Here is a 26,197-nt window from a genome sequence, read left to right as displayed (position 1 = left end):
TCAGGGACAGATCTGGCTCAGGTGTCCTGAATTTCCCTGACATAGTCCTGGGTCATTTCATCTATGCTTCTAGCGTACCCTGGACAGTTACATCTGCACCCCACTCTAGAACAGTGTATCTATCTCCTTTGGATTATGTAGTCCTTCCTTGCCTGATTTTTCTTTGTGTCCTTGGCATCTAACATAGAGGCTGTCACACAGTTTATTGAAAGTCACTAAATGTTTATTGAAATAAGTACAGGCTTAGACTCAGCATCCTTCAGTCATGCACCAAAGGAGGCACATTCATTTTGAGACAACCTGCAGGTAAAATATCATAAATGCCTAATAACATACATGGCAAATGTGGTGCTTAGGCACACGCTCCTGTTTGCAGACAGCCTATGTTAATCCCTCCTTTCCAAAAGTTTCATCACAATCGTGTACAGACTGCAGAACTGCATTAGCCATCTTTATGTTAATATTTGTCTTTCTCCTGTCATGTTTTTAATTCTCCCTGGAGGGGATCCTCCAGGGAAACCATATCTCTTTTTAAAACTGGAATCATTTCCAAAACTTTCAATGCTTAATTTTCTGAAACACAACACTGTCACAGCTGCATTTTTCTGTGCATTTCTCATCATTTGTCTTAAATGGTATTGCAACTTTTTGAATTTGAGAAGTTAAAATTTCTGTTTCAAAATTCACATAAGATCTTACAGAATTCCTCAGCAAAAATAACAACAATAATAATAGCTTTTATTTATTCAGCACTTCCTTCAAGTGCAGATATATATTCTCCATATATTCTTCTCTTGTACTTACCTGAGTAATTTCAGTGCAAAACTAATTTCAGAAAGCTAAAATAATTTCTCCCTTCCAATAGTTGATTCAACAGCTACATCTCCATCCTGGTTCTGGGATTTAGCAAAAGGATAATATGCATGTAGGCACATTTGTTTTTCTGATATATCTCATAAAATCAGCTGTCTCTGGTTCCTTTGTTTAAATTCAGAGCTAATTCCTCAAAACTATGTTAAAGTAGAAATTATGAGTTAGGTCTCAAAGGACCAGTCCTCCCCTTTCATCTGTGTTTTAGTTCCAAAGGATTTCAGAATTAGTGTCTTAAAATTTGGTTGGTAGTAGGAAGAGCTTGCCTGCCGGAAGAGAAAAACGATGTCCTACAGGCAGAAACAAAAAGTTGGAATGAGATACATTACTGTTTTTATGTGTCATTAAAGGCTTGATAATATGGAAGTGATATTGTGTGAATGAAAATAGACATTTGCAAAAGAAGCCACTTGTTCCTCTGTTTATGTTAAAGTAAATATGTTTTGTCGTTCACAGGAATAAATTAGAAGAAAAGAAATCACAATTTTTAGGATGTATAATTTCATCTTTTATACAGATTTTAGTGTATCATTTGTATGACTGATCTGGTTACTATACTTAGTAATGACTGTGCTCCTGGACTGGTTGATGAAAATGATTAATGTTTAATCTTCAATCCTATTGAATTTAAATAATTTCTATTTCCTTCTAAAATATCTGGCATCTAAAAAGGAAAGGAAAAAGATGTATCAAGTTTTTAGGAAACACAGGCATTCAGTGACAGGACAGCTGATTCTTGATTACATATGGCATTCTTAATTATATATACAATTCTTACTGCATAAACAGCTAATTCTTATATACATATGGAAAAGTAGTACAGCCTGTAGATGGATAAACTTCACAGATAACACCAATACTATATTTTAATAAATATTTTTGTTTGTTTCAACCTTTTTCTCATTAAGGAACATGGCAAGGAACAAGGGTGGTTGAGTTTCATCTTCCTTGGTTTGGTTGCCAGCTGGCAGAATGAAGAAAAAGGAATAGAAACAAGAATGTAAATATTTCATAAAATGACTTACCAGCACAGTATAACTAAGAACTGGTAGGTAGTATTAAGGTATTCTCATAACTCCACTATTAGAACAGTTGGGTCTCAGTGGAGCATATACAGACATGCCCTTGACTATACCCCTCTTCCACAAAGCTGTATCACAAATAGGCCACAGGCTTTCATGAATACATACCCTTGGCCTGGGGTAGGACAAGGGCACCAGTGGCTACATCTTATATTAGGAATTACTCCACCATGGGTAGCATTGGTCCTGGGTCCTGAGTCTGCCTAACACCCCCTCCTATTTAGTACCTATTAGGGGATAGGTGCTGGGGGATACCAAAATGAATATGAGACAATCCCTGCACTAAAAGGGTTCTAGTCAAGTTAAGGGATGTGCAAGTAGAGAACAGTAATGAAATATTGCAGGTGCTGTTTTATCAAAGGGGACAGTGTGGGCACGTGGTAGGAAGCCAGTCAGTTGCATGTGGGAGACAGGGCAGGAGAGGATTTATACAGGAGATGGAGCTTGAACTGGTCTATTAGTCTGTGAGGTGGGAACTGAAGTAAGAGGAGAAAAGGAATTGAGAGAGAACATTCCTGGCAGGGGAAGATGCATGGGCCATACCAGGAAGGCATAAAAATAACAGCATGTTTGGAAAATGGCAAGTGGTTAGATGTGGTTTGGTGTATGATGACAAGGAGGAAGCAGTGAATGAGAAAGCTGGATAGGAGGGTGAGGGCCAGATCATAGAGGACCTTACATGCTGTGCTAGGGAGCTCGATTTGATCCAGAATGCAAGTGGGAACCACTGAGGGGTTTTATGTAGGGAAGGGGCATCATCCTTTTTGCTTCTGAAAGATCACTCTGTCTACACTGTGGAGGATGGAAGGAAGGGGTGCCAAGCTGGAGGCAGAAACAAGTAGGAGATGACTGTCATAGGGCAGATGAGAAATGATGAGGGCCTGACATGTGGCAGTGGCTGTAGGGATGCAGTGAAGAGGATGAATACAAGGAAAATTTCAGAAGGAAGGTTCCCAGTTACAGGATGTATGATGATCAGAGGTCAAAGAGGCCTCATCTGAGGACAGAAAGGAAAGCGACACTGAACATTACTGAAATGTAACTTTAGGAACTCCTACTTAATCTTGTGCTACGGTCAAATTACATGGAAACAGAACATTCTTTATAGTGATCATCAGTATGACCTACCACGGTCAAGGACTTTGGATGATATTCTAATCTTCTTGGTCTGTAGGAGATAGAGAATAATGTTAAAAAAAAAAAAAAAAGTGGTGGGCTAAAATAGAGACCCTAGTGAACAAGTATGCCATTATTTAATATGTTCTTGCCTTCACTTTCAAGGAGAAATTGCCATTTAGGATAGAACTATGAGCACCTAAAAGAGTCAGAGAAAGCTTTTCAGTGTGTAATATATGGATCAGTCTCATTGCAATTAAATAAAAATATTGAGCCACAGTCTTGTTGTGTTTTAACATTCTCATGGACTTCTTTAGGATAAGATTCTGGCTCTTGAAAATGATGAAGAACTAGAAGCAAAAAAAAAAAAAAAAAAAAAAAAAGACATCTGAAACTATTAACGTGCTCGCTTTTATCTCCGAATTTCCCACTCTTTCCACCACTGAAGACAGTCAGCGACAGGAGCACCACAATTCTGAGGCAGTGCAGAGGTAGTCTAAAGCGTGTTCCCCGTGCTGAGGGGAAGCTTCAAGGGCGGTGGTGGCTGAAGGCTCCTGTAAGTCTCCAGTTTTCTAAGAAACAGCCTTGACCAGCCGGAAAGGGCTCTTCTACTCCAGCTCACCCCCTGGCTTCAAAGGCCATTCGAAGTTTACACAAATGGGCCTCAAATCCACTGTGAAAATAGGCTAAATAAACAACTAGCTGTACTAGTGAAATCTGTGAATTTATATGCGAATTTTCTTATTTTAAAATAAGGATGGGAAAAATATTCCACAGTTTCTGACAGCAATTCAGAGAAGATTCATATTCAGTTTAAATTAGCAACTATAGGGCATCTGTAATATGCCAGGCATCAGATTGTATTCTTTCATATTAGGGGGAAAAAATCATAGTTAACCTATCACTTTGCAAATAGTAGGATAATCTGCTAAGGGGTTTTAATTCTCAAAACATAGTTGTATTGCAAATGGTATGCTGAACATTCGTGACTCATGACATAGTCAAAACTCAACTTTAATATCTGCTTCCCATTTCTGCTTTGGACTTTCCTCACTCAAGAAAGCTTTTCCTTTGCCATTGGCTGAATATGCAGCAGGCCCAGTGATGTCGTTGGCTAACTCTAAGGTGAGGTCAGTCCTCATTGTGGGGCATGAACACAATCTCAATTCAGTAAGCAGAATGTCCAGTCTTGCATATTAATCCTTTAATCTTCATTCAAAAGTAGGACTTCTCCTCCCCCTTGCCAAGCTAAGGCATGTAGTTGGGAGCACCACCTGCCATTGGGGGTCAATTTCTGCTCCCTCTTCACTCACCATCTCCTCCATTTGCAGGAGGAGGGAGGAGAAGTAAGGTGCTGGGACATTTTTAATTGGTATGGTGACTTCAGTCTCTGGGCTTGTAGTGGCTAAGCTGACTGCGTCTGTGGAGCTTGCCACTGCTAGGGACCTCTATCCTACAGTTCCCTTGACCAAGGCCGATGCATCTCCCTTCTGGTGGTCACCTGATACTCCATCAGCCTCTAAAAATCTGGCATTCCCTTCTGGCCTCTTGGTGCTGGTAGCCCTCCAGGCAGCTTTGGGCAGAGCCCAAGATAACTCAACTCTCTCCTGTCTGGTTCTTAAGAAACTATCACACACATCTTTTGTCCTGCTGACGAGCTCAGAGAGAACAGGCCACCCCATCACAGCCCCTCTGTGGATCTGCCACAGCTTGCTTTAGTTATCTCAGGCATGGTGTGTCACTGGTGTTCTGTTTCCCAACTTTTAGGGCATACATATCAAAGCTCTCAAGTTGATCTTCTGGAAACCCCCACACCAGGCTTTAAGCAAAAGAGGTAGAATTACTTGGGGGCAATGGGAGCTCACAATATGATGGATTCAAAGAAATTTCTTTTCCAGTCTTCCCCACTCTCCACACTTTTTATACATTGGATCTGGCCAAGAGATAGGAGTCCTGAAAGCAGTTCTTTGCAATTTCCTTCAGAAACTCTGCACATGGGGAAACTCACTCTCACTTTGAGAACTGATAACTGTTTTTTTTAGCACCTCAGGGACTAGGCCGTGAAGAATCCCATTTTAATATCCTGCTATGGTCTTAATCAACCCCATAGGGCTTGTGCATATACCTTGTAGCATCAAAATTACAGAAATAATGTATGTATTATAAGATTTAATATTAGTGTAAGAAAATCTGGTCATAAGATATATATGTAAGCTGTTTTGGTGTAGACAAAATATTAGCTCATATCTTTATATCATCTTCCTTAGAGGTGATTGTAAGTTCCATGAGGGCAGGTATTCTGGCTTTCCAATCCAAGTTCTACAAAAAACATTTATCAACCAACTATTTTATGCCAGGAAAAATACCAAGCACTTGCATATAGTGTATCTTAAATTAAGAAAAGGAAAAAAAAGTTTTTTAAATGTATTATTCATTAGACTTATGTTTTAAAGTTAAAGACATTATTATTTAGAAACAAAGAGAAAACTTACCTTGATTTTCTTGCTTTCTCTCTGGGCCTCCTAATTAAATCTTCCAGATGTTTATTTCTCTTTTCTAAACTGAAGGAAGAAACAATTGGATTTTATGACTAAAACTGACTTTTCTAAACTCATATTTTGTTGGACTCACTAGGGGAATTTGAGACGATAAATATAAGTGGTGATCTAGCTTCCTGTATATCATCCACCCACCTCACCGTATGAGAATTTGGGATTCTTTCCTAGCAACTCAAATTATTTAATTAATTTCTTCCTTTATAGGTTCCAGTAGTGAAGAAGGAAAGTAGACAGTAGTAAACCTATAAAGTGACAGACGTTCTATTCATTTACACAGACAGTGAGAGAACTGATTCCTTTGCTCGAGGAAACTCAACATGATCCTGGGAATAACATGTTAAAAACACAGCCCCTGGGGGGAGCCTGGATGGTTCAGTCGATTGAGAGATTGAGCGTCTGACTTTGGCTCGGGTCATGATCTTGTAGTTTGTGGGTTTAAGCCCCACATCGGGCTCACTGCTGTCAGTGCAGAGCCCTCTTCAGATCTTCTGCCCCGCTGTCTCTCTGACCTTCCCCTTCTTGTGCTCTCTCTCTCTCTCAAAAATAAACAAACATTCAAAAGAAAATTTTTTTAAAAGCACAACCCTTGAGCTGTGAACTGCTTTAACATGGGGGAAACGTGTAATAGTGTCGTAGGAAGGATCACAGCACGCAGGTGGCCTGTTAGAGATTTACTTGTCTTCTACTTTTATGGCTTTTAGCAAGAGAGGTACAAGCAGGTTCCCTTCTTGCCTTTAGGAGGGCAAATTCAATTAAAGTAGTCTCTTCCCAAACTCCCTTTCCCATCCAGGGACAGTTTATTAGTTTCCTGTGGCTGCTGCACCAAATGACTACAAAGCTGGAGGCTTGAAAAACACACCTTTATTCTCCCACGGTTCAGGAGGTCAGAAGTCTGAAATCAGATACACTGGGCTAAAGTCAGAGTGTCAGCAAGGATGTGCTCCCTCCAGGGGCTCAGAAAGAGCCTTCTTTGCCTTGCCTTTTCCCTCTCTCTGGCCTCTGTCCTAATTCCTTGGCTCCTGGTTCCTCGGCACATGGCCTTTACTCTTCCTGCTGCTTTATCACATTGCCATCTTCTGTCATCAAACTTCACTCTCTCTGCCTCCCTCTTGTAACAACAATTGGGACTGCATTTAGGGCTCACCCGAATAATGCAGAGTAATCTCACCATCTCAAGATCCTTCATTTAATCACACCTGCAAAGTCTCTTTTGCCATATGAGGGCACATTCACAAGTTCCAGGGAATGGGATTTGGATGTCTTTGGGAAGCTGTTTTTCAGGCTACTATGGAGAGTAAACAGATCTGTGGAGGATAGAAAATTCTCTTGCAGAAGTCATTACCTCAAATGCCTATGGAAGAGTCAAGCAAGTATGTGAACTGAGTAAAGCCAGCTAAGTGGGGATTTGGACAAACCAGAGAGCATTTGCCCCTATTGTAGAGGTCACTTTTAAGTAACAGACTTGAGCCATGAAAACTTGATCAAGGCAAAAGGGCCCACAGTGACCCCAACCTCCTGGCTGAATACAGACCCGGCCCATCAGGCAGCCTACCTCAAAATATCCATAAGCCCTACCTGACCAATGGGTTACTTACAGCCAGGCACAGTTCCAAAAAAGGGAAAATTCCATTGGTCACCATACCACCTCACCTTCCCTCTTTAAATACAGTCCCCACCCACTGCCTTGTGGCAGACAGTCAGTCTCTCCTTTGCTGTCCTGCCCACTGCTCCCTTCGGTGTATTCAATAAACTTCTATCTCCTTTGTTCTGCCTCAGGTGAATTCTTTCATTTCCCAGGCCACTGGCTTCCACTCAGTCTGGTCGCCCCACATTTGGGGGCCCCCATCTGATTGGGAGGGAATCATACTCATTCCCTGCCTAAAGGACAAAGTTGCTACTTGGCTGATGTTGCCTGATGTTGCCATGTGGGAATGTTGCAGTAATGACGTCAGATCTTAATTTTAAAGAAGAGACGGAAATCTAAATCTTTACAGGAAATCTTCCTTTTTAAATATTAGCAATATTTCAAAAATACTTTAAACATTAGATGGACCAAACAAAACATATCTGCCTTGGGATATGCCTCATGGGGTGTCATTCTGAAACCTCTGCATTATTGTCCAGAGATATCAGGCTTTTGTTTTCAAAGATTAAAGGGGAGATGTTGTCCATCCAGGAGGGGATGAAAATATTAAATAGGTCCTCTGTTTACAAACAGCTTGAGTCTGTCATGCTTCATTATTAGAGAAAATGCCATGGAATAAATCTTTGTCTTTCTAGAGCTCACAAACAATAGCCCAAGTCATGGAGGAAAAGGATACTCAAGGAGAGAGACTAAAGGGGCTGAGTAGGTTAAGCGTCTGACTTCAGCTCAGGTCATGATCTCACGGTTTGTGGGTTTGAGCCCTGCATTCAGCTCTCTGCTGACACCTGGAACCTACTTCGGATTCTGTGTCTCCCTCTCTCTCTGCCCCTCCCCTGCTCATGCTCATGCTCATGCTCTGTCTCTCTGTCTCAAAAATAAACATTAAAAACAATTTTTTTTTAAGATTTAAAAAAAAAGAAGTAAAAAAGGAGAGTGAAAAGTTCTTCTAAGCGTGTTGCAAGCACCAATGTAACGTACTTATACACAGTGCTCCTGTGCATAGAGCTGAGGACAAAAAGTCACAACCTAAGGCCAGGTAGATGGAGTCATTGGTTTCCATGGGGGAAGTGATATCCTCCCTTGAAGGACACTGGCAGCTCATGCAGAAAGCCAAGGAAGCAGAGCAGCACCATCCAGCAGAATGAAAGTGCTAACTGGACCAAGCCAACAGATGGCATGATGTCCCTGCTTGGGAGTGGAAGTCAGACTTAACCATTGTAAAGTCTGTGTTAGCACTGGCGTTTGTTCTTTGTTTTTTAAACATCTTTATTAATGTATAACTGACATATAATGAACTGCACAAATTTAACATGCAGTTTGATGTTTGACATATATATTCACCCAGAGAACAATAATCACAGTGAACATAGTGAACATATCCATCATCTTCAAAATTTTGCTCATGTACTTGTGTAATCCCTCACTCCCATTCCTCCTTGCCCCCAAGTCCCCAGACAACCACTGACCTGCTTTCTCTCACTATGGATTACTTTCCATCACCTAGAATTTTATATAATGGAATCTCACATTCAGTCCAATTATTTTGACATTGATCCATGTTGTTGCCATGTACCAAGATTCATTCATTTTCTCTTTTTTTTTAATCACTGAGTAGTATTCTACTGTGTGGCTATTCTACAATTTATCATTTTACCATTTGAGGGACATATGGGTTGTTTTCAGCTCTGGGCTATTACAAATAAAGCTGGCATGCACAGTCATCTTTGTGTGTACACAAGTCTAGAAATACAAAGACTTATTCCATGGCATTTTCTCTAATAATGAAGCATGATAAACTCAAGCTGTTTGTAAACAGGGGGCCTATTTAATATTGTCATCTCCTCCTCATTTGGATCAACACATAGGAGTGCTGAATCATACAGTAGTGTCTGTGTAACTTTGTAAGAAGCTGCCAGACTGCTTCTAAAGTGGCTTGTGTCATATTCCATTCCCACCGGGATGGTCTGAGCTGGTCAGCTCCTCCACATCCTTGCCAATACTTTGTATAGTCAGTCTTTGAAAACTTCCAGTAGTTGTGTAGAGTTATTCATTGTGGTTTTGTCTTTTAATGATGTTGAGTATCTTTCCATGTGCTTCTTCATCATCCATATATCTTCTTGGTGAAGTATCTGTTCAAATCTTTGCCATTTTAATTGGGTTGTTTTCTTACTACTGAGTTTTGAGATTTGTTATATATTCTGGATAAAAGTTCTCTATCAGATATAAGACTTGCAAATGTGTTCTTTCAGACTGTGGCTTGTCTTTTCATTCCTCTATCTGTCTCCTGAAGAGCAGAAGCTTAATTTTTTTGTTTGTTTGTTTCATTGAGACACAATGATACATACATAGCACTATGTAAGTTTAAGGTGTACAGCATAATGACTTGATTTATACATACTGTGAAATGGTTACCACATGTTGCAGACTATGAGCCTGGAGTTCTCTCTTGTCCAGCAAGACAGTGGATGCAGAATTGAATATGTGAGAGGCTAATGTCTGGGAGGAGACAAGAGCCCCAAACAGGGGTTTCGTCTCCGTATTTGAGTTCACAAGATATTACCCACATGGTGAACGTGGAGAAAACAAGATATTACCCATGTGGCAAATGTGAAGAAAACAAGATCTTACACACATGGTGAATGGAAGAAAACAATCAGATAGTAATCATTAACTTGTGTGTAAGCAAAGGATCTTGAGGGCAAGTGGAGTTTGTGATCAAAGTACAATAGTATATTGGTGTCAGAATGGAAAGTACTCATGATCCCATTACAATATCTCACTACCTAATCTCGAGTGCTTTTGCCCCGTGGTGGTGGCTTTCCACCCTAAACTTTTTTCTAACCCATTTATGTAAGTAGAACCTATTTCCCCACAACCACAATAAGTTTAGTCAACATCCATCATCTCATATCAATACATGAAAAATAAAGAGAAAATAGGGGCAACTGGGTGGCTCAGTTGGTTAAGTGTCCGACTCCTGATCTGGGCTCAAGTCCTGATCTCATGGTCGTGAGATAGAGCCCTGCATCGAGCCCCATCTTGGGCTCTGTGCTGGGTGTGGAGCCTACTTAAGATTTTCTCTCTCTCTCCCTCTGCCCCTCTCCCATTCTCTGGCATGTATGCTGTTTCTCTCTTTCAGATTAAATAAACTTTTAAAAAAGAGTAAAAGTTTTTTTCCTGTGATGAAAATTTTATAATTTACTCTTAGGGACTTTAAAATATACCATACAGCAATTTTCAACTATAGTCATCATGTTTTACATTTCATCCCAAGTACTTACATATCTTATAACTGGAAATTTGTACCTTTTGACTACCTCCACCTAATTCTCATGCCTCCTCACATCCCCCACCACTGTTAATTACAAATCTGATCTCTTTTTCTATGGGTTTGGGTTTTCTTTTATTTTGTTTTTCAGATTTCACATATAAGTGATATCACATAGTATTTGTCTTTTTCTGACTTATTTCACTTAGCATAATGCCCTCAAGTTTCATCCATGTTGTTGCAAATGGCAGGATTTTCTTCTTGTTTATTACTGGATAATATTCTTCTGTGTGTGTGTGTGTGCATGTGTGTGTACATAACACATTTTCTTTATCCATTCATTCATCTATGGACACTTAGATTGCTTCCATACCTTAACTATTGTAAATAATGCTGCAATAAACATAAAGATACATATATCTTTTTGAGTGTTTTTATTTCCTTGGATAAACACCAGGACATGGAATTTGTAGATCATGTGGTAGTTCTATTTTTAATATTTTGAGGAACCTCTACACTGTTTTCTATAGTGGATGCACCAATTTATATTCCCACCAACAGTGCATAAGTGTTCCTTTTCTCTATCTCCTTGCTAACACCTATTATCTCTTGTCTTTTTGATGATAGCCATTGTAGCAGGTATGAAGGCATATTTCATTGTGGTTTTGATTTTGCATTTCCCTGATGATTAGTAATGTTGAGCATGCTTTCCTGTACCTGTTGGCCATTTGAATACCTTCTTTGGAAAAATGCCTATTCAGGTCCTTTGCTCATTTTAAAATTGGATTGTTTGTTTTCCTGTTATTAAGTTGTATGAGTTCTCTACATATTTTAGATTTTAACCCCTTATAAGGTATATGATTTACAAATATTTCTACCATTTTGCAGGTTGCCTTTTCATTTTGTTATTTCTTTTATCATGCGGAGTTTTTAGTGTGCTGTAGTCCCACTTCTTTATTTTTTTACTTTGTTGCCTGTGCTTTAGGTGTCACATCTAAAAAAATCAAGATCCATGTCAAGGAGCTTTTTGTTTTTAATTTTTTTTAATGTTTTATTTATTTTTGAAAGAATGCAAGAGGGGGAGGGACAGAGAGAGAGAGAGAGAGGGAGACAGAGGATCCAAAGTGGGCTCCATGCTGACAGCAGTGAGCCTGATGTGGGGCTCCAACTCACAAACTGTGAGATCATGACCTGAGCCGAAATTGGTCGCTTAACCGACTGAGCCACCCAGGCGTCCCTGTCTAGGAGCTTTTTAAGCTATCTTTTTTCTTAGGAGTTTCATGGTTCTCAGTCTTTCATTTATATCTTTAATCCATTTCAAGTTCTTTTTTTGAATGGTGGAAAGGAGTGTTCTAGTTTATTCTTTTACATGTGAATATCCAATTTCTAAGCACCATTTATTGAAGAGACTGTCTTTTCTCCATTAAATATTCTTGGCTCCTTTATCAAATATTAGTTGACTGTAAATGTGTGAGCTTATTTCTGGGCCCTTGGTCCTGTTCCATTGGTCTATGTGTCTGTTTTTATTCCAGTACCATGTTGTTTTGGTTACTATCACTTTATAAATATAGCTTGAAATCAGAAAGTGTGATGTCTCCTGCTTTGTTTTTCTTTCTCAACATTTGCTTTAGGCTACTCAGGGTCTTTTGTGATTCTATATAAGTTTTAGGATTTTTGTTTCCTAAGAAATTTTTAATTTTGAGGAAATCCAATTATCAAATTTTATTAAAAAAATTTTTTTTAATGTTTATTTATTCTTGAGAGAGACAGACAGAGCATGAGTGAGGGAGGGGCAGAGAGATAGGGAGACACAGAATTGGAAGCAGGCTCCAGGTTCTGAGCTGTCAGCACAGAGCCCGATGTGGGGCTCAAACTCACAAGCCACAAGATCATGACCTGAGCTAAAGTCGGATGCTTAACCAACTGAGCCACCTAGGTGCCCCTCAAATTTTCTTTAATGGATTTAGTGTCTTTTCTAAATCATTGCCTAACCTAAGGTTAGAGGCATTTTCTTCTATATTTCTTCTAGAAGTTTTATAGTTTTAGCTCTTAAATTTAGATCTAATATGCATTTTGAATTTTTTCTGGCTGTAGTACAGGTATAAATTAAAGTTTTTCTGTTTTTTCTTAAGTTTTTTTAAATTTATTTTTGAGAGAGAGAAAGAGAGAGACAGAGAGGGGCAAAGACAGAGAAAGACACAGAATCGGAAGCAGGCTCCAGACTCTGAGCTGTCAGCACAGAGCCTGACATGGGGCTCAAACCCACAAACTATGAGATCATGACCTGAGTTGAAGTAGGACGTTTAACCCATTGAGCCACCCAAGCGCCCCAAAGTTTTTCTTTTTAAACAAATGAATATCCAAGTATTTCAGCACCATATGTATCAAAACAATCTTTTCTCTACTTCATCACGTCTGCACCTTTATGAGACATCAGTCACCCATATATGTGTGGGTTTGTATCTAGATTCCATATTCTGTTCAATTGATCTGTTTTCCTATTTTAACATCAATGCCACACTGTTTTGATTATTGTAGCTTCACAGAAAGTCTTAAAATCAGGTTTTCCCCCAATTTTGTCCTTCTTTCTCAAAGTTCTTCTGACCATTCTGTGGCCCTTTGAATTTCCATATGAATTTTACTTATCTTTTTAAACTTTTTTTAATGTTTATTTATTTTTGAGAGACACACACACACACACACACACACACACACACACACACACAGCATGAGCGGGGGAGGGGCAGAGAGAGAGGGAGGGGATCTGTGCTATCAGCACAGAGCCCGCTGTTATCAGCACAGAGCCTGATGCAGGGCTTGAACTCAAACCAAATTCAAGAGTTGGACACTTAATGGATTGTACCACCAGGTGCCCTGATTTTTTTTTTTTAATTATTAAAGCTTTCTACTCATTACTCCATGAATATTTTATTGCACTCCACTTACTTATGTATTCTTTAATCTTCCAATAAGGACAAAAATTTCTTTCCAAAGTTCATGGACATTTTTTGTAGGGAACTTTTGTTTGCTATTATATATAGACTTTAAAATTTTATTTAGTTTATTTACAGTGTAAAGAAATTAAATTGACTTTAGAAGTTTTTCATGATTGTCAATTTTGCTAAAGTCATTTGTAAATATCAATAATTCATCTGTAGATTATTTTGGGCTTTCTGGGTAGGCAAGTATATCATTGGAAAATAATGACAATTTTGTTACTTTTATACTAATATTCACAATTTCTTTTTTTTTTTTTTTAATTTTTTTTTTCAACGTTTATTTATTTTTGGGACACAGAGAGACAGAGCATGAATGGGGGAGGGGCAGAGAGAGAGGGAGACACAGAATCGGAAACAGGCTCCAGGCTCTGAGCCATCAGCCCAGAGCCCGACGCGGGGCTCGAACTCACGGACCGCGAGATCGTGACCTGGCTGAAGTCGGACGCCTAACCGACTGCGCCACCCAGGCGCCCCTAATATTCACAATTTCAATTTCTTTCTCTCTTCTTAGGACGTTGGTGGGGACTGACAGCATATTACTACATAGAATTGGCAACAACAATGGGTTTGTTTATCTTGTTCCTGATTTTCAGATGAAAGAAATACTTACAGTGTTTCAATTGGTTATTATATTGGCTTTGGGTTTTGGGAGGGCATGGGATGGGAACATACCCTTAATCAAAAAGTAGAAGATTCCTGGGGTGCCTGGGTGGCTCAGTCGATTGAGCGGCCAGCTGTTGGTTTTGGCTCAGGTCATGATCTTGTGGTTTTGTGAGTCTGAGCCCCGTGTCGGGCTCTGCACTGGCAGCACAAAGCCTGCTTGGGATTCTCTGTCTTCTCTCTCTCTGACCCTCCCCCACTCATGCTGTCTCTGTCTCCCTCAAAATAAATAAAAATAAACTTAAAAAAAAGTACAAGATTCCCTTATTTGTATTTTTGTCATGAGCTGTACAAAAATATTTTTAATGTATACTGCTGTAGAATTTCTGAGCCTATTGAAATGCTATTTTCTCCTTTAATCAGTTAATGTGGTGGATTTTATTAATAGAGTTTTTAATGTTTCATTGCTGTGATAAATTCAATTTGCTCAGGAAGCATTGTTGTTCTTTTCATTGCTGGATTCAGTTTGTTTATTTTTGTTGAGAAGTTTTGTATCTATGTTTATGATGAAATTAATTTATCATTTTTGCTTCTCAGGCTGTCCTTGTTTGCTTTTAATATTTTTTCTATAAACTCTCCATTTCATCTAATTTTTCAAAATCATTGGTATAAAGTTTTTATTATAATATCTCCTTAATTAATCTCTGCTGCACCTGCTGTCATTTCTCTGTTTTCATTTCATTTTGAAGTTTCTAGCAGTAAAGTCTTATTGTCAAGAAATGATCTATGTTTTTGTCTGAAGTTTCTGTATCTTATCTGCATTTCTTCAAGAGTTCAAGTGGATAAAACATTCTAGGTTGGCAGTGACTCTTATCAGCACTTCACAGACAGTATTCCACTCTCTTCTGGCTTTTGTTGTTGCTATCCACAGGACAGAGGTCAGTCAAGCTGGTTTGCATTTGCAGATAAGGTCATTTCTCTTAAGCCTGGTTTTAAGATCCCCTCTTCCTATCTAGTGTTCTTTAATTTTACAACAACATTTCTAGGTCTTGGTTTCTTTACATTATCCTGTTCTGAAAAATCCTCCATAGTTTATTCTCCACCATTCCATTCTCTTTTTCTGAAATTCCAGGTAGTTTGGATCTTATTCCTCTGAGCAGTTTCACTTGACCTTTATTTCATATGTGTTTGTGTAATACAGTGTATGCATTTTTTTCTCTTCTCACTTATTCTTTCTTATTCAGTGACCAGTCTACTGTCTATCCTGTTCATTGAGCATGTATTATGTATGTATGTATTTCTGTGATACAGAGGGACTGGAAGAAGGGTCACATTAGATAGTGTGGTCATAGAAGGTCTCTGAGGAGGTGACATTTGAACAGAGACTAAAGGTTGAGAAGGGCAAAATGTCAGGTCAGGGGAAAACATTCTAGGCAGAAGAAAGAGCAAGTGTGAATGCCCTGAGACAGACAAGTCTTGCCAAGTTCTAGCAACTACAAGGAATAGGTAAGGAGAGACCAAGATGAGGTGGGAGAAAGAGTATGAGGTAAAAAAAATGCAGGGTTTTAGCAGCTGTAGTGGAGAGTTTGCATTTATATTAAGGGTGAGGGGAGGCTCTTCAAGGGTTTAATGCACTTTGAAATAGTGCTATCTAATTTGTGGCTTTTAAAATAATTTTTAGAGAGATATAATTGACATAAAACTTCATTTTAGTTTCAAATGTTCAGCATAATGCTTTAATATTTGTATATATTGTGAAATGATCACCACAATAAGTCTAGTTGCCATCTGTTACCATATAGAGCTACAAATTTTTTTTCTTGTGATGAGAAATTTTAAGATTTACCCTCTTGGCAACTTCCAAATATGCAACATGGTATTATTAACTACAGTCACCATGCTGTACATGACACCCCCATGACTTATTTTATAACTGGAAGTTTGTACCTTTTGACCCCCTTTACCCATTTCACCGCCCCCCCAACCCCCTACCTGTGACAACCACTAATCTGTTCTCTGTATCTATGAGCTTGTTTTGTTTTAGTTTTTAGATTCCACATATAAGTGAGATCATATGGTATTTGTCTTTCTCTGACTTATTTCATTTAGCATTTCAAGGTCCATCCATGTTGTCACAAATGGTAGAATTCCTTCTTTTTTATGGCTGAATAATATTCCATTGCATACGTACATCACATTTTCTTTTTCTTTTCAGCCATCAATGGATACTTCAGTTGTTTCCATACCTTGACTATTGTAAATAATGCTGCAGTGATTTTCATTTTCTTCAGATAAATACCTAGAAGTAGAATTGCTGGGTCATATGGTAGTGGTATCTTTAATTTTTTGAGGAACCTCCACACTGCTTTCCACAGTGGCTGCACCAGTTTACATTCCCACCAATAGTGCATGAGAGTTGCCTTTCTTTCACATCTTAGCCAATACTTGTTATTTCTAGTCTTGTTAATAGCCATTCTAACAGGTGTGAGGTGACTTCTTGTGGTTCTGATTTGTATGATGATTAGTGACATGAGCATCTTTTCATGTACCTGTTGGCCATCTGTATGTTAAACCAGGATATTTAAAAAATTTTTGCTTATGTTTATTTATTTGGGGGGGGGAGGGGCAGAGGGAGAGGGAGAGACAGAATCCAAAGCAGGCTCCAGGTTCTGAGCTGTCAGCACAGAGCCTGACGTGGGGCTCGAACCCATGAAACACAAGATCATGACCTGAGCCTAACAACCAACTGAGCCACCCAGGCACCCTGAACTGGGATATTTTTGTGAGAGGATCTACCTCTCACCAAGATGTTGTCATAGATGTGATGGGGAGGAGGGTACAGAGAACAAGTCCAAAATTCCATAGAAAACTGTCCCTGAACCAGGAATATATGGAACAGTACTTTTATACCTGAAACTGATCTGGCCACAGGTATTACAGGGAGAGCAGTGTTAGGGAGACAGATGCTTGGTTACTTGAATCTCTGTAGCATTACGGAAAAGCTGCCTTACTCAGACTGGGAAGACAGTGAATATACCTCTGAGGAAAGGGCATTTGGGTGGAGATTTTAAGAACAGTAGGAGATAACTGAGGTGCAGGTAGCCTTAGAGTTCCAGGTGGAACAGCCTATGCTAAAGTTATGAGGCCAAAGGGAATGTGATGCATTCGAGAAGCTATAACATCTCCAGTGTGGCTGAAGGCAATGCAGGGAGTGCTGAGATGGGACTGGAGAGGCAGGCAGAAACCACATTGTGAAGAAAATTTTAGGTCATGTTAAGGATTTTTCTTTTATCTAAAAGTGGTGGAAGAAATCACTAAAAGTGTTTTAAGAGGCATGATCAGATTGATTTATATTTCAGAAAGATTACTCTGGCTGCATGCGCAAAATGGATCTCACCAAGTTCCTTCTTTTATTTAGTCTTTTAGAAAAATCAAGTGTCATTAACGGCTTTTATAAGCAAGCAGCTGTTTCTAAAATTCAAGGCATGTAAATTGAAAACTTACAGTATATCCAGTGAAAATATTTAAAGATACTTCAAACACTGCTAAATTTTAACAGAATAGCACCACCTTAAAGAAACATTGCTCTAATGATGTATTTGATAATTTTTGATGCAGCATACACCTTTTAAAAAGATCAAAACTAGGGCATCTGGGTGGCTCAGTCAGTTAAGCATCCAACTTCTGCTCAGGTCATGATCTCACATGAGTTCACCAGGATATCTGTTGTCAGTGCAGAGCCTGCTTCGGTTCCTGTCTCCCTCTCTGTCCCTCCCCAGCTTGTGCTTTCTCTCTGTCTCAAAAATAAATAAAAGCATCAAAAAATATTTTTAAAGATCAAAGCTAATTCATGATAATTTTAAAAAACTGCTTTCATGAATGTAAGAGACTATATTTGATTTAAAAAATGATGATTCTTATCACTTAAAGCAAATCAACTCACATGATATCTGGTAGTGGTTCTTGAACTGTCCAGACATTAGAATCACCTGGACAGCTTTTGAAATACACTGATTCCCAGAACCCACTTGTTATTTTAGTTTACTGCATCTGGGAGTAGAGTCTGAGCACTGTGATATTTTTAAAAAGCATTCAAGGGAATTTTAATAAGCATCCACAGTTGACAACCATTTTAGTAAAATTTATAGAACCCAGATGTCAAATCTCTTTTTATTTTTTATTTATTTATTTTTTAAATGTTTATTTATTTCTGAGACAGAGAGAGACAGAGCATGAACGGGGGAAGGTCAGAGAGAGGGAGACACAGAATCTGAAACAGGCTCCAGGCTCTGAGCTGTCAGCACAGAGCGCGACGCCAGGCTTGAACTCACAGACCGTGAGATCATGACCTGAGCTGAGGTCGGACGCTCAACTGACTGAGCCACCCAGGCACCCCAAATCTCTTCTTTTAAAAAAATTTTTTTAAAGTTTATTTATTTTGAGAGAGAGCAAGCGGGGTAGGGGCAGAGGCAGAGGGGAGAGACAGAGAATCCCAAGCAGGCTTCACATAGTCAGTGAAGAGTGTGGGGCTAGAACTCATCAACTGTGAGATCATGACCTAAGCCGAGATCAAGAATCAGATGCTTAACTGACTGAGCCACCCAGGTGCCCCTCAAATCTCTTCTTGGCCACAAAGTGGATCAGTCACTTTTCTGAAATGTAAGTTCAAAAAAATTTGAATTTTAAAAATGACTGGGGCAAAGAAATGTGGCCAGAGTGATGGTTTGATATTGGTTTAGAAATATTAGGTTATTTGTTATTTCTATATTTCATGAGCCCATGATGTTTGAACATTGGCTGAGTTTTCTTGGTTACAAGCTAAGGAGGAGTCTTACTTTACTTGTCTTCAGTGTATAATTAACACTCCTTTCCTCTTTCAAATTTAAAATTTGTTAATGTCAGTCTGAAAAATGGGAAAATTGTTTTAACATTCATTCTGCTTAGATACAACAATAAGAAACAAAAACAAACTTCCCAAGGTACAAATACCCGAACTGTCTTTCAGTTAGTTATCTTGTGGTGAGTTAGCCCTATAGAAAGTTCACATGTGGGGTGTGCCTTCTATGTAAGAATGTGCCTTCTATGTGCCTTCTATGTAAGACCTTTTGCTTAAGCTTAGTGATAGCCAGCACAGTATAAATGAAATTGGGGGAAGGATGAAGAAACAGCATATGAGAAATGAAGATAATAAGTGAAAAAAATTTGCAGAATTTTATTTATTTATCAATGTTTATTTACTTTTGAGAGAGAGAGACAGTGCACATGAGTGAGCAGGGGACAGGCAGAGAGACAGACACAGAATTCGAACAAGCTCCAGGCTCCAGGCTCTGAGCTGTCAGCACAGAGCCTGATGTGAGGCTTGAACTCACAGACTGTGAGATCATGACCTGAGCCAAAGTCAGACGCTTAACTGACTGAGCCACCCAGGTGCACCTTATTTTTTATTTTTATTTTTATTTTTTTTAGAGAGAGAAAGAGTGCCAGAGGTGGAGAGAGAGAATCTTAAGCAGACTCTGTGCTCAGAGTGGAGCCTGATGTGGGGCTCCATCCTATGACCCTGGGATCATGACCCGAGCCAAAATCAAGGGTAGGACGCTCAACTGACTGAGCCACCCAGATGCCTCAAGCTGAATCTCATTCTCATGAGAGAGTTTAGTTGGTACTTGATATATATATATACATGTATGTTTCATTTGGTGTGCATTCAAAACTTTTTGTGAATAAAGTCTAAGCATTGCAAGGTTATTTTACCTGAACACCATGGAATAGCTCCTGAAATTTTTGGATGTTTCTCACTAAGTTTGTCACCGCCCCCCTCCCTGAAATCAAAGGGAGCTCTGAGAAAAGAAGATGAAAATCTGGTTATTCAAGTAGTCAGACATTGAGCAGACTATTTGATTGAAGAATGGCCTTTATTTATAAAAACTTCACATTTTTCCTCTTTCTAGCAGCCTAAAAAAATAAACTTGGTAAGCCAGAGAGCAAAATAAAATACCGGTAAATGTTTACAAAATTAAAAACTAAGCTTTTTTCAACTTACTGTACAATATGGGAGTGGGATATCTCAAGCCTTTGGTCAGCACATTCGATAATTTCTTCATATGATGTAACCTTGAAAAAAATAAGCCAAAAAATTATTCTATGATAAATTCTAAAATTTTTATTTTTGTTTATATTTGCTTTTATAAAAATCTCTTCAGTTGAAGTTCAATTATGTGAATTTCATCAATAGCTTTACAGTAGGCAAAACATCTTCCTTACAGTTTGAAATCAGGAATATGAATAGAAATAGAATCATAAAGTACCTATTCATCATGCAGAAAGAGTGAAGTGTCAGAAAATGGACAACTGTAGTGAGTCAACTATAATCCAGTTGTCTTCCACACAAGTGGTAGATGTATCAGCTAAGGGTTAGAGCCTGTTTGGTTAAAGTTAATGCAGTTTTCAGAAGGTAAACTAGAATGTTAAGTTGAAAAGACCTACAATTACCCTCAAAATGAAGTCGTAATACTAAGACCTAAAATTGCCAACAGCAGGGGATAGATACACAGAATGTTCTTTGTTAGATGTCAGCTAAAAGGCAGATGGGAGCATTTTATAATGTCATTATGAAGTGAAAAGAATCAATATAAATGTGTTCCATCATTCTTCAGATCCTTTGTAGCACTAAAATTCTATTATTTTAATATTTGGCATAGTTTTTAAAGACAAATATTTCTATAAGAACATTTGTACCTTATTTATTAAGTTGCCTACGTATCTTTGATATTTGTCATTTTCTTCAATGAGTCTGTTGCAATGGTCTTCTTTTGACTCTAGAAGATTTCCTAATTTTGCGATCTATGGAGAAACATCAGTAAAAATACTAACCTGGAAACTGCCATGAAAACCACACATGGTTGCTGAGAACTAATGAGAACAGTAGCCTATACTTTATTTCAAGATTCTCTCTTTTTAAGTTTATTTGTTTTTGAGAGAGAGATAGCACTAGTGGGGGAGGGGCAGAGAAAGAGGGAGAGAGAGAGAGAATCCCAAGTAGGCTCAGCACTGTCAGTGCTGAACCGTGGGGCTTGAACTCACAACTGTGAGATCGTGACCTGAGCCAAGAGTTGGACACTTAATCCACTGAGCCACCCAGGTGCCCTTATTCCAAGATTCTCTTAAACCAAGTTGTATCACAAGTGAATTAATAGACACTAATCCTAGTTAGATTGCATTTATAACAGAGGAACAGAAATGATAATTTTATAATTTTATACTCACAATTATAACTTCCTCCAATTTAACATTATGAAAGACCTTTGCAAATAATTGAACATTTGTTAGTGAAAACGAACGTCTGCCCAAAATCTTCATTATCCTCTTTCCATTTATAACCAGTGCATTGATATATTTGCTCCCATCTGAAGTAAAGCACTGATGTCCCTGATGATGCATTTTCAGGTTTGATACATAGTCTCAACTTGCATAAATGACACCAAGTTTTTGAAAAGGCTCAGCTCAATGTATGTCATGTTCTGGCCTAAGGTCTAATGTTTTACACACAAAAAAACTACCAAAAATTTAATGTTTATTTTTAGAGAGAGAGACAGAGAAAGAGAGAAAGCACAAGTGGGGGAGAGGCAGAGAGAGAAGGAGACACAGAATCCAAAGCAGGCTCCAGGCCCTGGGCTGTCGGCCTAGAGCCTGATGTGGAGCTTGAACTCACAGACCCTGAGATCATGACCTGAACCGAAGTTGGACACTTAACCGACTGAGCCACCCAGGTGCCCCAAAAATGGCCATCAACCTTCTAATGTTTTAGATATACTTACATGTCTGTAGTGAAATCCCATAGGAGAAGCAACAGCAAAACAAATTTGCTGCGGGAATAGCCACTCTCTTATTCTCTCTTATGTAAATAAATGGGGACAATACCAAATTAATGGTCCTATTCTTCTGACTACATACGTTAAGGTAGGGAGTACAGATATTATGATCTCAGTTTAACAGATGGAATCAAGGGGAAGAGAGTCTAAAAGTTTTTGAAGGGATAGGTCTAGAAGTGGGGAAGACTAAAATCCGTATTGATCAACTATTAGTATAGGGCTTGGCTTTTCCCATTCTATTCCTTCCCTGCACTCCTCACCTGGAGCTTCAGGTATCTCGTGACCTCTGACTAAAGCAATATGGAATTCTTTCTCACTTCTGTTTTTCATTTATAGACTTCATGGCACGTTTTGGATTTCTTTAATGGCTTTCAAGATCAAAGTAATAACTCTTTTAAATCTGCTGACTGAATTTTTTAAATTTGCTAACCTCAGATTAAAGAAATAAGAGCAAAATATGCCTTAAAGAATATTTGTTTTAGAGGTGAAGGAATAGCTCTCGTAAAGCAGTTTTTTGGATTACAGTGAAAAGGAATCAAAATTTTAAGTTTCTGCTGAAGTGTGTGTAAAGTTTAACTGCTTTAAGAGTATTATTGAGGGGCGCCTGGGTGGCTCAGTTGGTTAAGGGTCTGACTTTGGCTCAGGTCATGATCTCACCGTCTGTAAGTTCAAGCCCCACGTGGGACTCTGTGCTGACAACTCAGAGCCTGGAGCCTGCTTCAAATTCTGTGTCTCCCTCTCTCTCTCTCTGCCCCTCCCATACTTGTTCTCTCTCTCTACCTCTCAAAAATAAATAAATGTTAAAAAAATAAAAAAAAAGAGTATTATTGACATATGACAACACATATTTTTATTAAACAATTTTATTCAATTTATTAAATATATTTTATTAAACATTTATTATTTATTTTTATTTACCCATTTTGAGAGAGAGAGAGAGAAAGAAAGAAAGCATGTGCATGTATGATTGGAGTAGGGGCAGACAGAAGGAAAGAGAATCCCAAGCAGGCACCATCCTATCAGCATGGAGCCTGACATGGCACCTGATCCCATGAAACATGAGATCATGACCTGAGCCAAGATCAAGAGTTAGACGCTTAACTGACCAAGCCAGCTGGGTGGCCCTAAATTGCACATATTTAAAGAGTACAGTTTGCCGTTTTCACATATATATACAACCATGAAGCCATCACCACAATCAATATAATGAACACATCCATCACTGCCCCTCCTCTTGCCTTTTGGTAATTCCTCTTTCTTGTCTGCCTGTCTTCCCTGACTCCCCACTCTATGTGAGCCCTGGCAAATACCCATCTGCTTTCTGTCACTATTGACTGGTCTGTATTTTCTAGAGTTTTATAGAATAGAAGCGAACAGTATTTACTCTTGTCTGGCTCTTCTCACTCCACACAATTTTGAGCTTCATCTAGGTTGCATGTGTATCAGTAGTTCATCCCTTTTTCCTTGCTGAGTAGTATTCCATCATGTGGACATACCACCAATTTTTTTATCCATTCATCTGTTGCTAGACATTTGAGATGCTGTCAGCTTTTGATTATAAATAAAGCTGCTAGGAATTTTCACATCCAAATCTTTGTAGAAACATATGCTTTCATTTCTCTTGGGTAAATACCTAAGAGTAGACCAATGGCAGGTGTATGTTTAGCTTTTTAATAAACTGCCAAAATGTTTTCCAAAGTGGCTGTACCATTTTACATTCCCATCAGCCGCATATGAGACTTGTAGTTGTTCCACGTACTCATCAATCCTCGGTGTGGTCAGTCTTTTTAACACACACTATAATGGGTTATGTAGTGGTATTCATTGTGGTTTTAATGTGCATCTCAATGATGTTGAGTATCTTTTCACATATTTATTTGCTATCCATGTATCCTTTTAGTGAAGCGTCTATTAAAACTTTTTTGCCCACTTTTTAAGTTGGGTTATTTTCGGGGCGCTTGGGTAGCTCAGTTGGTTAAGCGTCCAACTTCAGCTCAGGTCACGATCTTGCCATCCGTGAGTTCGAGCCCCACGTCTGGCTCTGGGCTGATGGCTCAGAGCCTGGAGCCTGCTTCCGATTCTGTGTCTCCCTCTCTCCCTGCCCCTCCCCCGTTCATGCTCTGTCTCTCTCTGTCTCAAAAATAAACGTTAAAAAAAATTTTTTTTAAATAAATTGGTTCATTTTCTTCTTATAGAGTTTGAGGGTGCCTTACATATGTTTTTAAGTTTTCTTTTTTAAGTTAATTTATTTGAGAGAGAGAAAGCATGAGTGGGGGAGGCGCAGAGAGAGAAGGGAAGAAAGAGAATCCCAAGCAGGTTCCACACTGTCAGCATGGAGCCTGATGCGGGGCTCGAACCCACCAACATTAGATCATGACCTGAGCCCAAGTTGGACGCTTAACCAACTGAGCCACTTGGGCACCCTGGTGCTTTACATATTCTAGATACAAGTCCTCTATCAAATCTTTGATTTTTTGGGCACCTGGGTAGCTCAGTTGGTTATGCATCTGACTTAAGTTCAGGCCATAATCTCATGGTTCATGAGTTCAAGGCCTACAACAGGCTTTACATGGAGCCGGCTTTGGATCCCCTGTCTCCCTCTTTCTCTGCTCCTCTCCCACACTCTCTCTCTCTCTCAAAAATAAACATTAAAAATATCCCTGTGATTTGTAAATTTCTCCCAGTCCATTGCTTGTCTTTTCATTAAAAGCTCAAATTTTAGAGTTTAAAAGAAATTTCAAATTAGAAATATTTTAGGGGCACCTGAATGGCTCAGTTGGTTAAGCATCCAACTCTTGATTTCAGCTCAGGTCATGATCTCACAATTCATGAGATGGAGTCCTACACTGGGCTCTGTGCTAAGAGTGCGGAGCCTGGTCAGGATTCTCTCTCTCCCTCTCTCTCTCTCTGCCCCTCCCCTGAATGCACATTCTCTCTCTCTCTCTCTCTCTCTCTCTCTCTCTCTCAAATAAGCTTTAAAAAAAAAAGAAAAATTTTAGAAGACAGAATTGAATCATTGAAAAAGTCTAAAACATTTTCATGAAAGCATACCAAAAAGTATATGTAAAGTAATATTTAAATAATAAAGAATGGAGTGGTGGTAACATTTTTCTTTTGTAAAGGAAGATACCATGAGATAACCTTGAATGTGATATTTGAATAATATTAATGAAAGGTGTCCTTTAATGTGTCTTTTCCTTGATGTCTCAGAGACACTGTAGCACGTCTGAGCTGAATGCTAACCTGAACCCACTTCAAGTCTCCACTAAAAGAAAGTAGATTTGGATGAAGTATGAGAAACTGAAGAGTAGTAAAGTGACTATCTATGCACTTGGCTTAAAATAGCAGGAGATCTAGACCACTGTGAGTCAAACCGATGATAGAGCTCCCATTCACCACATGGTTCACAGAGAAGAGGCTTCACTTGGCTCTATTCTATCTGGCCCTAGATTTCTGGATCCATAGGTATTGTACCTGGTGCCACCACACCTCCACCCCATCCTCCTATCTGGTCGATGATTCTTGTGGCTTCCCTTCTAGGTCTTTCCCATGACATTCCTGCATGGTTTTTGGCCTTGTTAAGTCCTTTGATTTTGGCATCCTTTGTTGTGCCCAGTGAGGATCTCAGCCCTCACGGGGAAACTCCTCCCCCTGCTCCCCACCCCTCCCACCCTCCCTGGTCAGTCTCCATAACTAGGTGAAGGTAGAAGAGAAATCAGATTTGGGGACACATGAAATTGAAGAAAAAGCAAAAAAAATCTTTAGATGGTTATCAGGCCTAGGAATATATACAATAACATTTAAAACTTTGTCTTGGCTCTCTCCCCGGTATCTCACCGCTGCGTCAGTGCAGTTAGGCATCAGCAAATTAATGAGAAGAGAGAGGAGGCCCCTGCTCTTGGGCACCCGCAGGAACTTACTCCAACTCCAGACACACCGTAAACACTTTCATCTAACAGAAGATAAGCTGTGAAATCGGATTTCTGAACCACAAGACACTTGTGTAAAAACTGCATTCCATGCCAGGCCTGAAATGTTCCAAAGCTCAGTTCGCTATCAGCATCCCAGGTGGTGCAATTAATAAAGAGCTAGCATGGGGCCATTGGCACAAACAAGGCAGCTCCTTAGAACCTGAACTTCCTATTTGTTCCATTCCTTGGGTAGATAACGCCTGTTAATTACTCTGGAGGT

At 39.1% G+C, this 26,197-nt stretch overlaps 1 protein-coding gene across 11 annotated transcripts in view; it reads right to left on the bottom strand.

Moving 5' to 3' along the window:
* Nucleotides 1-205: 205 nt before the first annotated feature.
* Nucleotides 206-26,197, bottom strand: part of CAGE1 (cancer antigen 1) — a 62,274-nt gene continuing 36,282 nt past the window's right edge. For 6 of the 11 annotated variants that reach the window (XM_045497466.1, XM_045497468.1, XM_045497469.1 and 3 more), the window contains exons 10-15: nucleotides 20,874-20,978; nucleotides 20,179-20,249; nucleotides 5,561-5,629; nucleotides 3,081-3,120; nucleotides 1,764-1,834; nucleotides 206-300 (exon numbers count right to left, since the gene is read on the bottom strand). In XM_045497466.1, coding sequence (XP_045353422.1) covers nucleotides 264-300; nucleotides 1,764-1,834; nucleotides 3,081-3,120; nucleotides 5,561-5,629; nucleotides 20,179-20,249; nucleotides 20,874-20,978 — 393 coding nt within the window. In that variant the 3' untranslated portion in view covers nucleotides 206-263. Of the gene's footprint in view, nucleotides 1,535-1,763; nucleotides 1,835-3,080; nucleotides 3,121-5,560; nucleotides 5,630-19,848; nucleotides 20,091-20,178; nucleotides 20,250-20,873; nucleotides 20,979-26,197 lie in introns of those variants that run through there. The other 5 variants (XM_045497470.1, XM_045497472.1, XM_045497473.1 and 2 more) reach the window with 5 other exon arrangements.

Source organism: Leopardus geoffroyi, chromosome B2 (genome assembly GCF_018350155.1).
Source record: "Leopardus geoffroyi isolate Oge1 chromosome B2, O.geoffroyi_Oge1_pat1.0, whole genome shotgun sequence".
NCBI lineage: Eukaryota > Metazoa > Chordata > Mammalia > Carnivora > Felidae > Leopardus > Leopardus geoffroyi.
This window is presented reverse-complemented; position numbering and strand designations above follow the sequence as displayed.